The sequence below is a fragment of the Bos indicus x Bos taurus genome, chromosome 8 (genome assembly GCF_003369695.1).
Source record: "Bos indicus x Bos taurus breed Angus x Brahman F1 hybrid chromosome 8, Bos_hybrid_MaternalHap_v2.0, whole genome shotgun sequence".
Lineage (NCBI taxonomy): Eukaryota > Metazoa > Chordata > Mammalia > Artiodactyla > Bovidae > Bos > Bos indicus x Bos taurus.
In genome coordinates, this window is record NC_040083.1 from 6,854,100 (window position 1) to 6,869,558 (window position 15,459).

The 15,459-nt window shown below is 37.1% G+C and overlaps 1 protein-coding gene across 1 annotated transcript in view; it reads right to left on the reverse strand.

The window, feature by feature from the left end:
- Positions 1-15,459, reverse strand: part of GLRA3 (glycine receptor alpha 3) — a 197,186-nt gene that overhangs the window by 76,622 nt on the left and 105,105 nt on the right. The window contains exon 5 of the mRNA XM_027548971.1: positions 4,145-4,227. Within this exon, the coding sequence (XP_027404772.1) occupies positions 4,145-4,227 (83 nt within the window). The remainder of the gene's footprint in view (positions 1-4,144; positions 4,228-15,459) is intronic.

Consider the following 15,459-nt stretch of genomic DNA (forward strand, 5'->3'; position numbering starts at 1 on the left):
ACCTCAATAATTTGGGGTAAAAATATTCAAAGTAACGATTTACACAGGTGGAAACATGACAATAACAACAGTTCTGTTGTGTGTATGAGAAATAACACATGACAATGTTTGGATTCCAGCACGCACTTCATAAAAAAAAGTACCATATTTTTCAAAGTTAGCATCCATTTTACCATTGATGAGTATAAAGAGAATAGATATTTCTTAATCTTCAAAAATGGCATTTCTAGCTTGAAATTTACTTTAAATAGCAGTATAGAGTGTATAGAGTGTAAGACAGATACCAATCCATAACAGGTGCAAAATAACATGTATTTTCAGTAAATGTCAGAAAAAAACTAAAAAACTAATAATATATATCATGCATTATTATAAATATACTAATTTTTTACATGTTTTTTCTAGAATTTTTTAGGGGAAAAAAAGAGAATTCAGATAGAAACTAGATAGAAAGGAGATTTCTGACAGAAAGAAAGTGTTTTCTGGGAAAGAAAACCGACAGAAAGAAGGCAATTTCTGACAGAAAGAAGGGCGCTTCTGAGGGAAACCTGACACAAAGAAGGAGATTTCTGACAGAAAGAACGTCTTTTTCTAGGAGAGAAACCTCACAGAAAAAGGGGTGATTTCTGACAAATGGCAGAAAGAAGGATGTGTCTGAGGGAAACCTAATGGAAAGAAGATTCCAGACAGAAAGGTTTTTTTCTGGGAGATAAACCTGACAGAAAGAAGACAACTTCTGACAAAAAAGACATTTCTGAGGGAAATCTGATGGAAGGAAGGTGATTTCTGACAGAAAGAAGGATGTTTCTGAGGGAAACCTGACAGAAAGAAGGAGATATCAGACAGATAGAAGGTCTTTTCTGGGACAGAAACCTGATACAAAGAAGGATATTTCTAACAGAAAAAGGTCTTTTCTCAGAGAGAAACCTGACAGAAAGAAGGCACTTTCTGACAGAAAGAAGGACATTTCTGAGTAAAACCTGATGGAAAGATGGAGATTTCTGACAGAAAGAAGGTTGTTTCTGAGGGAAACCTAATAGAAAGGAGGAGATACCTGACAGAAAGAAGGTCTTTTCTCAGAGAGAAACATGACAGAAAGAAAGCAATTTCTGACAGAAAAAAAGAACGATTCTGAGGGAATCCTGACACAAAGAAGGGGATTTCTAACAGAAAGAAGGTCTTTTCTGGGATATAAACCTGACAGAAAGAAAGCACTTTCTGACAGAAGGATGTTTCTAAGGGAAATCTGATGAAAAGGAGTTTTCTGACAGAAAGGTCTTTCCTGGGAGCAAAACCTGACAGAAAGAAGGCAATTTCTGACAGGAAGAAAGACATTTTTGAGCGAAACCTAACACAAAGAGACTTCTGCCTGAATATGTTTTGAGGGAGAGAAACCTGAAAGAAAGAAGGATGTTTCTGAGGGAAACCTGATGGAAAGAAGAAGTTTTCTGACAGAAAGGTCTTTCCTGGGAGCAAAACCTGACAGAAAGAGGGCAATTTCTGACAGAAAAAAGGATGTTTCTGAGGGAAACCTGATGGAAAGATGGAGATTTCTGATAGAAAGAAGGGTGTTCTGAGGGAAACCTAACAGAAAGAAGGAGATATCGGACAGAAAGCAGGTCTATCCTGGGAGAGAAATGTGACAGAAAGAACGCAATTTCTGACAGAAAAAAAGGACAATTCTGAGGGAAACCTCACACAAAGAAGGGGATTTCTAACAGAAAGAAGGTCTTTTCTGGGAAAGAAACCTGACAGAAAGAAGGAGATTTCTGACAGCAAGAAGGACATTTCTAAGTGAAACCTGACACAAAGAAGGAGATTTCTGACAGAAAGAATGTGTTTTGGGGGGGAAAAACCTGACAGAAAGAAGGGGACTTCTGACAGAAAGAAGGATGTTTCTGAGGGAAACCTGATGAAAAGGAGTTTTCTGACAGAAAGGTCTTTTCTGGGAGAGAATCCTGACAAAAATAAGGCATCTAACAGGAAGAAAGACATTTTTGAGCGAAACCTAACACAAAGAAGACTTCTGCCCAAATATGTTTTGAGGGAGAGAAACCTGAAAGAAAGAAGGATATTTCTGAGGGAAACCTGACAGAAAGAAGGAGATATCAGACAGATAGAAGGTCTTTTCTGGGACAGAAACCTGACACAAAGAAGGATATTTCTAACAGAAAAAGGTCTTTTCTCAGAGAGAAACCTGACAGAAAGAAGGCACTTTCTGACAGAAAGAAGGATGTTTCTGAGGGAAACCTAATGGAAAGATGGAGATTTCTGACAGAAAGAAGGGTGTTCTGAGGGAAACCTAACAGAAAGAAGGAGATATTGGACAGAAAGAAGGTCTTTTCTGGGAAAGAAATGTGACAGAAAGAAGGCAATTTCTGACAGAATAAAAAGAATGATTCTGAGGGAAACCTCACACAAAGAAGGGGATTTCTGATAGAAAGTCTTTTCTGGGAGATAAACCTGACAGAAAGAATTTCTGACAGAAAGAAATAAGGATGTTTCTGAGGGAAAACTGCCAGAAAGGCGATATCAGACAGGAAGAAGGTCTTTATTGACAGAAAGAAGGACATTTCTGAGGAAAACCCGACAGAAGGAGACTTCTGACAGAAAGAATGTGTTTTTTTTTTAGTGGGGAGAAACCTGACAGAAATAAGAACATTTCTGAGGGAAACCTGATGAAAAGAAGTTTTCTGACAGGAAGGTCTTTTCTGGGAGAGAATCCTGACAGAAAGAATATTTCTGAGGGATACTGAAAGAAAGAAGTTTTCGTCCAGAAAGATTTTTCCTGTGAGAGAAACCTGACAAAAAGCTGATTTCTGACTGAGAGAGGGACTTTTCTGAGGAAAGCTGACTGAAAGATTTCTGACAGAAATAAGGTTTCCTTCGTGAGTGAAACCTGACAGAAAGAAGGCAATTTCTGACAAAAGGAGGGACTTTTCTGATAGAAGTAAAAGTTGCTCAGTCGTGTCCAGCTCTTTGCAACCCCATGGACTGACTATACAATCCATGGAATTCTCCAGGCAAGAATACTAGAGTGGGTAGCCTTTCCCTTCTCCAGGGGATCTTCCCAACCCAGGGATCAAACCCAGGTTTCCCACATTACAGGCAGATTCTTTACCAGCTGAGCCACAAGGGAAGCCTAAGAATACTGGAGTGGGTAGCCTATCCCTTCTCTGGCGGATCTTCCTGACCCAGGAATCAATCCGGGGTCTTCTGCATTGCAGGAGGGTTCTTTACCAACTGAATATCAGGGTAACCCTTTCTGATAGAAAGAAGAGATATGCCAGAAAGAAGGACTTTTCTTTAATGGAAACATGATAGGAAAAAAAGGAGATTTCTGACAGAAAGAAGGATTTCTTTGTGATAGAAACCTGATAGAAAGAAGATATCTATAAAAGTTATTTTATATAAACCTGGCAGAAAGATGGAGATTTCTTTCTGTCTTTCTGTCTTTAGACAGACAGAAGGTCTCTTCTAGGGGAACCTGAGAGATAGGAGATTTCTGACAGAAAGAAGGACTGTTCTTCGAGGGAAATCTGACAGAATGAAAGATTTGTGAGAGAAAGTAGGACTTTTTTGAATAAATTCTGAGTGAAGTTTGTAGGAGGGAATTCTGAGTGAAGGAATTTTATATTTATTTCAGTCTGTCAGGTTTCCTTTGGTGAAAGGAATCCTGCTTATAGGTGAGTATGAGGGAATTTTTACACCTTGAAATTGAAATTGAATTTTGAGAAAATGAGATTTGAGATATTATTGTGAAGAATGAGATTCTATGTAATTCTGCGAGAAAGATTGAGAGTCAGGGAAATCTGAGAGATAGAAGGAGATTCCAAGAGAATTCTGAGAGTAAGTAGAGTCTGAGGAAATTCTGAGAGAAAGAAGAGGGTCTGCAGAATTCTGAAAGAGTCAGAGGTAATTTTTAGAAGAATGATAACAGGAATTACTTTGAGAAGTTTGGTGAAAGGATATCTGAGTGAGAGAGGGTTTGATTTCATTATCCATGAGAAAGAGTATAAGGGAATTCTGAGAGAAGGAAGGTGAGATGGTATTCTGAGAATGATATTCAGTGAGTATTCCGGGAGAAATCTGTATCTACTATTTTTTAAAAATGTTCAGGAAAACTTGTGTTATTCTTACTTACAGCTTTCCAGTTGCATTATACATGTTTGTACATCCATTGGAAAATTCTTGAGATCCATTGGACAGGAGAGTGTTAATGTCAACCTGAAAGAATTCAAAGTAATCATTTTATAAAGAAATTTGTAATATCATCAGACATGACTGAGCGACTTCACTTTCACTTTTCACTTTGATGCATTGGAGAAGGAAATGGCAACCCACTCCAGTGTTCTTGCCTGGAGAATCCCAGGGATAGGGGAGCCTGGTGGGCTGCCGTCTATGGGGTCGCAAAGAGTCAGACACGACTGAAGCGACTTAGCAGCAGCAACAGCATAATATCATATTAACATTCTATTGTTCAGGATACAATGGAAAACAATGCTGTTTTGGTTATGGCTAACATCTACTCAAGAAAATTTTCTCCAGCTTGTATATATAGTGTGAAATAACTGTATCCTTTAAATAAATCTGGTTTTGGAGGGAAGAAAAGCTGTATATATAAACATCTAATCACAGTTATTTATTTGTATATTTATGCTTTCCTTTAGATAGTACTGGAGATATCTAAGAGTGGTCTCTATTTCCAGAAAAGACCCTTTTAAAAAAGATATTTGAGAGTAAGCTTTATAAAATTAATACCAAAGGCCAAAAGACAAAATTCCCCCAAATCATAGAGACAACATCATTGAGGCAAGTACTGATGACCAAAAACTTCGTTTGGGTTTTTCCATAAGATGTTACAGAAAAACCCAAACGAACTTTTTGGCCAACCCAATAGATCCAAGGTTTGGAATCTGGATGTGAAAAGGCTGAGTGCCAGAAAATAATTTCATGAGACATCTTTTAATGTCTTTTTAACTACACTGAAGATCTTCTCAGTGAACATCCAGTGGAAAAAAACTCTGGTCTAGAGGATTCCAAAATTCTCATTATTAGGGCTTCCCTGTTGTGGAATTAGAGCATTTCACCACATTGTATTAGGTCCACAAAATAGCCCTCTCAAACATGTGTGACATATTCTGTGTTCAGCAAACAAACTTTTGATGGGACTTCACACAAAGTGAGATGACATGATGGTGAACCCTACTTTTCCTCATTTCAGAATGTATTATAATGTTGACTTTCCAGGTAATTTACTACTCGAATTTTTTTTTTTTCCTTTAAAGAGTACATGACTTCAGGGATTACCTATCTTCATGGATTACCAAGAGTTTGTAGTTTCTGGATATGAGAAAAAGAAGCCCACATCCAAATAAATCCAAATTTATTCAAATGAAGTTCTTTCCTAAGAACTCTCTAGCCAGTCCCTTTTTTTTAAAGCTTTCCCAATGAAATGAAGTGTATTAGTGGATATCCTAGGCTGAGTCATTCATCTAAACTCTGTGACCAAAGAATTTATGGTCTCCAATTATGTCATTTCACTCTATTTCAGTTTTCACGTCTCCAAAAGGAAGGTAATAATAATAATACCTATTCTGGAGACAGGTTGTGAGCAATATATTAGTTAATCTGTGAAATGCTCAATCAAGTGCTTGACACCTAGTAAACAATCAACGTTAGTTATTAAGGATTACTAGCAATGGCACCCCACTCCAGTACTCTGACCTGGAAAATCCCATGGACGGAGGAGCCTGGAAGGCTGCAGTCCATGGGGTCGCTGAGGGTCGGACACAACTAAGTGACTTCAGTTTCACTTTTCACTTTCACCCATTGGAGAAGGAAATGGCAACCCACTCCAGTGTTCTTGCCAGGAGAATCCCAGGGACGGGGGAGCCTTGTGGGCTGCCGTCTATGGGATTCCACAGAGTCGGACATGACTGATGTGACTTAGTAGTAGCAGTAGCAGCAGCGCATTCTCACTACCCCAGGCCTCCCCATTTCCTCCTCCCCCAAATTATACAGTATGCACACAAAGATGACAGAATTAAATCACTTATTAAAAAAATTAAGTTTTAGCAAAAAATAGCCATCAGCTCTACTAAATGCAACCACATTCTCTGAAGTAGCATTTTTATGTAGGCCATAGACATAAAGCTATAATGATGTACATCTGACGATAAATACTCTTGGTAAGGTCCCAGTGACATCATTTGAGAGGCATAAGCTGACAGAGGGTGAAGCTGCTGACTTTTTAAGAGTCCCAGGGGATCATCTGACAATTCACTCAAGTTAGAGTCCATAGCACACTAAAAGAATCCACACAGAATTGAATCTTCAAAAGCAAGTTTTCTCCTAAATCAGCTAGGTTAAGTGATCCTGCAAGTGTGATATTGTCCATCTGCAAAATTCTTTCTTCAAAAGGCAATTGTAAAATCTGCTGGACACAATGTTCTCTGTCTTGTGAAAAGGTTTATTAGAAGTGTATGCACAAGTACAATTTGAACGTACACTCATTAATTTCCCAAACATCCAAGACTCTCTAGCCAGCCAGTTTCAAATATTGGCTTAGAGAATTAATTCTGTGACCTTTTGTATGGAAGTAAATAGCATTCTTAGAATCTTTTCCAGGCTCTCACCATGCATGTGATGTCAAATTCATATCTTTGCTATTTTTCTGGTGTAAAAAAAAATAGACATTGCATAATTCTTTAAAAAAAAAAAAAGATACTTGGAAGGAATTATTTGGCAATGAAAAACACTGTTTGTAGGATTTCTGTCATAAATCATACCCTGAATAAAAATCCATTTGTTGACTTTCTTTTTGTTTAAGGTATAATACAATAGCTTCTTTAACAGCACAGGGATGAAAAAATGTGTCATCTTGGTGAGTGTGATCCTGCATTTCTTTATTAAAACATATAAATTAAAGATTTGTCCTGACCACATCAAAAGAAAACTAAATCAAGATGTAATTAATCACATTCTACTGTTTAGGAAATACTGTGTAAGAGAGGACATGGAGTTCTCTTTTCTGAAACAAGACACGCAAACAGGATGTGTGTTTCTTTCATTTTCCCTTAAAACATCTTGGCTTAGTTAAGCAGCAATGTCAAAAAAATAAGACCATGACTGTAATCTATTTTAAATAATTCACCTCATTAAAATCAAGGTATTACCAATTTTCAAACAAGCATTGCTTGTTTGCCCAGAGTATGTGGTCCCAACCATTAACTGAAGTATTTTGTAAAAAGGCTTTTTGATGCAACTTTAGGCTTTATTTGCAAACAATAAGCATTTTATTAGTTTTTAATATTTCTAAATGTACTGTTATAAGGACAATTGCCTCAACTATAAGCATTGAAATATTATCTGTAATATCATACTAGGTAATGCTTTTTGCTTACTGTGTGGTAGGCACTATTTTAAATATTTCATATATGCCTTAATTCATTTATTTCTTAGTATGAATTTACAGGTAAGTGATGTTACCTTTACTTAGAGATGAGGAGATTAAGACTTAACTCTCCTGATATGTAAAGCAGAAATTGATAGAGCTGAATCAATAGACCTGAGAGTCTGGCTGTAGATTCTGTGCCCTTAACCTTTAAGTCTACTGCCTTTCAAGGGCATTAGAATGCTTTTCATGAAAATGAGTTCTCATCCATCTCATTAGAACTGATTCAAATGTATTCTTTTTAATGGCTGAGTAATACTCCATTGTGTATATGTACCACTGCTTTCTTATCCATTCATCTGCTGATGGGCATCTAGGTTGCTTCCATGTCCTGGCTATTATAAACAGTGCTGCGATGAACATTGGGGTACACGTGTCTCTTTCCCTTCTGGTTTCCTCAGTGTGTATGCCCAGCAGTGGGATTGCTGGATCATAAGGCAGTTTTATTTCCAGTTTTTTAGGGAATCTCCACACTGTTCTCCACAGTGGCTGTACTAGTTTGCATTCCCACAACAGGGTAAGAGAGTTCCCTTTTCTCCACACCCTCTCCAGCATTTATTGCTTGTAGACTTTTGGATCGCAGCCATTCTGACTGGCGTGAAATAGTACCTCATAGTACGAGACAGCAAAAGAGACACTGATGTATAGATCAGCCTTATGGACTCTGTGGGAGAGGGAGAGGGTGGGGAGATTTGGGAGAATGGCATTGAAACATGTATAATATCATGTATGAAACGAGTTGCCAGTCCAGGTTCGATGCACGATACTGGATGCTTGGGGCTGGTGCACTGGGACGACCCAGAGGGAGGGTATGGGGAGGGAGGAGGGAGGAGGGTTCAGGATGGGGAACACAGGTATACCTGTGGCGGATTCATTTCGATATTTGGCAAAATTAATACAATATTGTAAAGTTTAAAAATAAAATAAAGTTTAAAAAAAATGAGTTCTCTAATTATTATGACTTTGAAAGTGTGCATTTATGTAACATAAAAATGATGATTTTCATACACTATGAGTTATTAAAGTAAAAGACACATGTGGTTTGTTCAAAAAGAAACTTAGTCATTAAACTTTAGAAAATAGAAGAAAGCTGCCCATGGATTTTACATATTTACTTGGGTGATTTGACATTTCGTCAAGAAAAATTCTATAAAGAGTAAATAAGGAAATAACTCGCAGGGTTTCAGATTGTTAGAACACCAGATGGAAGATTGGAACTAGTGTTCTAGTTGGAGTTTTGTTGTCCTCTGATTCTAGAGATGATCATAAAGCTTATTAACCCATCACCTGTGCAATCTCAGTCTTGTTAATGGTCACTTTAAGAAGCTGATATAAGCTATGGGCCTCTTCAAAAGACTGTACGTAACCAAACACACCAAAACATCCTTACAACATATATTTTATGGCATTGTAAATCAATTTTCCTTGAGTAAACAGCATCTTAAAAAGCATCAACAAAGAATGAAATTAGAACACTTCCTAACACCCTACACAAAGATAAATTCAAAAGGGATTACAGACTTAAATGTAAGACCAGAAAGTATAAAACTCTTAGAGGAAAACATGGGCAGAACACTCGATGGCATAAATCAAAGCAAGATCTTCTATGACCCACCTTCTAGTGTAAAGGAAATAGAAACAAAAGTAAACAAGTGGGACCTAATTAAACTTAAAAACTTTTGCACAGCAAAGAAAACTATAAACAAGGTGAAAAGACAACCCTCAAAATGGGAGAAAATAATAGCAAATGAAACAACTGACAAAGGATTAATTTCCAAAATATACAAGCAGCTCATACAACTCAATATCAGAAAAACAAACCACCCAATAAAAAGTGGGGGAAAGACCTACATGGACATTTCTCCAAAGAAGACACACAGATGGCTAACAAACACATGAAAAGATGCTCAACATTGCTCATTGTTAGAGAAATGCAGATCAAAACTACAATGAGGTATGCATCACATCACACCAGTCAGAATGGCCATAATCAAAAAGTCTACAAACAATAAATCCTGGAGAGGGTGTGGACAAAAGGGAACCCTCTTGCACTGCTGGTGGGAATGTAAACTGATACAACCACTACAGAAGATGGTATGGAGATTCCCTAAAAATCTAGGAATAAAACCACAATATGATCTAGCAATCCCACTCCTAGACATATACCCTGAGGAAACCAAAATTGAAAAGACACATGTACCCCAATGTTCATCCCAGCACTATTTACGATAGCTAGGACATGGAAACAACCTAAATGTCCATTGAGAGATGAATGAATAAAGAAGTTGTGGTACATATACACAATGGAATATTACTCAGCCATAAAAAGGAATGCATTTGAATCAGCTTTAATGGAGTAGATAAACCTAGAGCCTATTATACAAAGTGAAGTAAGTCAGAAAGAGAAAGAGAAATATCACATATTAATGCATGTATATGGAATCTAGAAAGGTGGTACCGATGAATTTATTTGCAAGGCAGCAATGGAGAAACAGACACAGAGGACAGACTTACAGACACAGGGAGAGGGGAGGAGAGCGTGAGATGTATGGAAAGAGTAACATGGAAACTTACATTACCATATGTGAAATAGATAGCCAATGGGAATTTGCTGTATGGCTCAGGAAACTCAAACAGGGGCTCTGTATCAACCTAGAGGGATGGGATGGGGAGGGAGATAGGAAGGATGTTCAAGAGGGAGGGGACATATGTATATCTATGGCTGATTCGTGTTGATGTTTGACAGAAAACAACAAAATTCTGTAAAGTAATTATCTTTCAATTAAAAATAAATTTTTAGAAAAACTTTTAAAAGCATCAATTGAAATGTTTGCTTTTTTATTTAAAAATTAATGACTAATTTCAAAAAATAAGTACATATTGTATAAGTAATCTTTAATTCTTTTCACAACCAAATTTCAAAGAAAGAGTGATAATAATAAGTATTGTTGCTCAGTCACTAACTCCTGTTATGGACTGCAGCACGCCGGCTTCCCTTTACTTCACTGTCTCCTGGAGTTTGCTCAGACTCATGTCCATTGAGTTGCTGATGCCATCTAACTATCTCATCTTCTGTCATGAGCCTTTCACAGGTAAAGAGAACTGTCCCAAACCACAGCCAGTAAGTAAATTTACCTCCTGTTGGGTCTATTGAGAATGGAAGGCCCTGATGATACTTTCTCGTGAACCATTTATTTCTCAGGGTTGTCTGTGTAGCTGCTCATTCTGAGAGATGAGAGCACATTCCCATGGACAAAGAGAAGGCTTGCTTGCTGCTTGCTATGAAAGCAGTGGATTCCCCAATCTCAGTGTTCCACAATTGTGTGGCAGATCCCTGGATGTGTTGTGTCCATCTGTGTCTGCTGTATTCTTCCCACGAGACCTGAGGACCATGCAGAAGTTGGGCAAATGTGCTGAGGCGCCTGCTGCTTGGCTGCAGTGAGTACTTCATTCCTCTGTCTCTGATCCCAGAGACCTGCGTTGGCAGTCAGCACCCATGAAGTACATAATAAGCTAACTTTATAAGTAGAATAAAGTCAAATCCCAAACTTGACAATCCAAAATCATGTGTCTTGTCCCAACACCTTTGCTTGAAAAGCATTTCACTCCAAGAGGGAGGGAATGTATGTTTACATACAGCTGATTCACTTTGTTGTACAGCAGAAACTAACACAGTCGTAAAGCAATTATACTCCAATTTTTTTTAAAATTTTGACATAAATGCAGAATTCTTCTCTTGCAAGTAAATGAGTAAAAATCATGTTAAAAAAGAAAAGAAAAATTATCAACATAATTAAAAATTATAATAGAAGTTATTAATATAGTTTACTTAAAATTTATCAATGTAATTCATGGATGGCATTTAGAAGCTTGACAATTACATAAAACATATGGAAAAGAGCTTTGCCCCACCCATCCTTACCCCCAGTTCAGTTCTAGCTCCTCAGAGGCAGCCTTCTTTGGAAATCTGTTTGGGACTTGTATTCTGTATCTAAATTGCTATCACGCTATGCTGGATTTTTAAAATATGTGAAGTTTCCTATTAATTTGCTACAAAGGAAAATAAGAATATACTTCCCTTATACCACACTCTCTGTACACTTAACATTCCAGCAGAATTCAAAATTTAGGTATGTAAAAATTAACAGTGAAATTAATATTCAGTGTTTACATGTTGTGAATATGCAATTAGTGTTCATAGTTAAGGTTAGTTGTTTGCCATAATTACAGCTCTTGGATAGTGTTTGTTTTCCCTAGTGTTAATAACTGTCTTACTTTAATGATCACTTCAGTTTCTATTCCCTACTATTACTTCAAACTCAACAAACTCCTTATCAGAACCAAGTCCTTCTCAATGATTAAACAGACCAGACAGTGGATCTCTTCCTTATTTTTCATGGAAGTCTCTATTTCTTTTCAAGTCAGATATTGAACCTCTGTATTGATACTCTGCTTTTCATATCCTTTCTTTCCTATTTCCTATTTCTCAGTATCTTGATTCTGCTTCTTGGCAGATTTCTCCATTTCATCTTTCAAATATTCCACTAATGATTTTTCCACTTCAGTTTACTATCTGTACTTTCCTATGCTCTGAATGACTTCATTTCTCCTTTCCTGAAAGTCTCCTATTTCATTTCTGTCCAGAGATTTCTTTTCATGGTCTCTTCTGCTTCTGGCATTTTCTCTTGAGTAATTTTTTTCTCTTTTTGTTTCTTTAATTTTCTTCTTTTTGCTCTTTATTTCCTCTGCATGTTTATTCTGACCTCTGCTTCTTTTTTTAATTACTGTTATTATTATAGGATGTCCTCCAATGTCTGTTTATATTTAAGAATGAGGTAATAAAACTAGTTGGAATTCAATGAGCAAAAGATGATTCATTGAGTTATGGCATGATTCATTCATCACAGGGTGGCTGCTCAGATTTTTCACTGGTGGTTCCCCAGTTGTCTGTAGACCTTTCCTCTTAGACATTCTACAGAGAACAGGCTATCAGCATTCAGTGTGCAGACCTCACTGTACCCTCATTTTCTTGATGTGATGCTTCTGACAGACCCAGCTGTGCCTGTAGTCCCTACTCCAGAAGCTCTTGGAACAACCTTGTTGGAGTTTTCTGTCCTCCTGCTTTCTGCCCAGATCAGAAGGCATAAAAGTAGATCCTAGTCTGAGAAACATGGGCACGAAAGTGAGGATAAAGGGCTCACTGTTGTTCCTGTAAAGTTTACATCAGATTATTTTTTTTTTAATTTTTAAAGACTTTTTGATGTGGACCATTTTTAAAGTCTTTTATTGAATTTGTTACAATACTTCTTCTGTCATTTATGCTCTGGTTTTTTGGCTGAGAGGCATGTGGGATCTCAGCTCCCCAACCAGAGACTGGACCCACACTCCCTGCACCAGAAGGTGAATTTTTAACCACTAGACTGCCAGGGAAGTCCCTCAACTCTTTGTTTTTTAATTTCCTTTCTAGTCCCCTCTTTCTGATATCCTAGCTACCTCAAATTTCTAAAAATTTGAGGATATTATTTCTTCCTTTTAGGTTCCCCCATTTTGTCTTAGGTTTTAGCTATCTCTGTGAAGTCAGTTTTCACAAGTGCATTCATTTTCAAGCCTCCTAAAATATCTCGTCATCACTCATCTGTCACTTTTATTTCCCATTCCTTTCATCTTCCTGTGTGTTAATGTCATTTCATTCCTTATTCAGTTTATTTCTTTGTTTTAGTGGCTTTAAGCAGGAAGTACAGAGAAATTTTAAGTTCAACAGGTCGAGTTTGCCAGGACATTCTTCTTTCTTTGAACAAGCAAGAATGCAGATCGCTCATGAAACATCACAGGTGCTCCATTTGTAAATCGAACAAGATTTTTTTTCCCGAGCACAACTTTTGTTAACAAAGAAACTGCTTGCCATTTGAAATTTCAAAGTCCTGTGAAATTTCCAAAAACAACTGAAAAAAAACATGAATTTAGTCTTTGATCATGTGAGCCAGGATAGAGCAAACAAAAACTAGATGCCAAGAGACATCATCTGTTTCATCTGAACTCATACTGAAAGAAGAAAGATGCAATTCTGAATTATTCTATAACTTTTCTCAAAATATTAGAAGAAATGTGGGCAATTTATAATGGATGGCACCATTTTCCAAGTCCATTAAGACTTGATATAAACAAGTAAATAGGCATAATCGTACGGGATACAATAAAACACACACATTGTTATTTCAACAAATCTAGATATTACAATTTTGCAAAATGATTTTCCAAGCTACTTGGTGATATATTCTTGCAATTCAAATTATATCTTCCACAAAGTTTATTTTCAAGTTAACAGGAAAAGAAGTAAATTCGATTTGTTTATACCTGTTATGGATCCCCTGATAACCATCACAAAGCCACATCACAGAGGAGCCAAGGATCATGATTTCAGGTTAAAAGCCTCTGTCACTTAAAATATATGTATTTAATTCATAAGTAAAATATAACTCTTACTAAAAAATTCAAATAATATAAACTTACATATGGGGAAATTTATAGCTCACCTTTATTTCTACCTAAATTCTAAGGTTCTTTTCCATAATTGGTTATTTTTAACAAATTGTGGGTATCCTTCTAAACTTCTTGTATGGAATTAGATATATGTGTATTTTTTTATATTTTATTTACTTTTTTTCAGTTAAGAGAACAATGTTAATTTGTTTTTTGTAACTGGAGGATAATTGCTTTACAGTGTTGTGTTGGTTTCTGCTGTACAACAACACGAGTCAGCCATATGTATACATGCATCCCTTCCCTCTGGAGCCCCCTCCCAATTCCCCCACCCCAGCCCTCTAGGTCATCACAGTGCATGGAGCTGAGCTCCCTGTGCTATACAGCAGCTTCCCACTAGCTACTTACTTTATCCATGTATATGGTAAGTGTATATATGTCAATACTGCTCTCCCAGTTTGTCCAACTCCCCCCAGATATATGTGTATTTTTACATACACTTTTATGTTACATATAGAGAATGTTTTAAATAAAAATAAGCATGAAACATTTCTAACCCTAAGGATATTTTGAAGGCATTTTCTTACGAATACATTTAGCTCTAGATCCTGCAGAGTATTTCATGATTTGGGGCTATCATTTTGTTCTGCCTTGTTCTCATTAGCAAATATCCAGGGTCTTTTGTTGCTGTTTCAGTGGTACAGTGTGTATCTTTGTAAATGTGTCTTGTTGTACACATGAACACATAAATAACATAAATTCCTAGAAGCAGCATTGTTGGGTTGAAGGATAAATGTATTTTACATTTTTGTATAACCCAACAAATCATTTTACAAAGTCATCTGGGTATTAGACAAAGGGTATTTACAAAGTCAAAGGGTATTAGCACTAAATATTACATCTCATTAATTTCTGCCAATGTAATTGTAAAAAGTTCTCTTATTTCTTATTTGGCATTTTCCCTTACACCAATGTTATAATTCCTGCTTCAACTGTCAAGCATAATTTAGAAAATTCAAGAGGAGAAGAAAAGTCTATTATATTTGCTCATATTTCTGATGACAGTTTCCTTTCTTCTTTCTTGATGCTTCAATGTTTCTTCTCTTATTGGTTCCTTTCTGTTTAGAAAACTTCCTTTAGCTGTACTTTCAGGGGAGGTCTGCCCACCTACCTGCCTGCTAAGTCACTTCAGTCATGTCGTGCCCCACTCTCTTTGCAACGCTATGGACTGTGACACATCAGGCTCCTCTGTCCATGGGATTCTCTAGGCCAGAATTCTGGAGTGGGTTGAAGTGCCTTCCTCCAAGGGATCTTCCTAACCCAGAGATCGAACTCGCCTCTCTTACATCTCCAGCATTGGCAGGCGGATTCTTTACCACTAATGCCATGAGGGGAAGAAGGCAATGGCAACCCACTCCAGTACTCTTGCCTGGAAAATCCCATGGACGGAGGAGCCTGGTAGGCTACAGTCCATGGGGTCGTGAAGAGTCAGACACGACTAAGCTATTTCACTTTCACTTTTC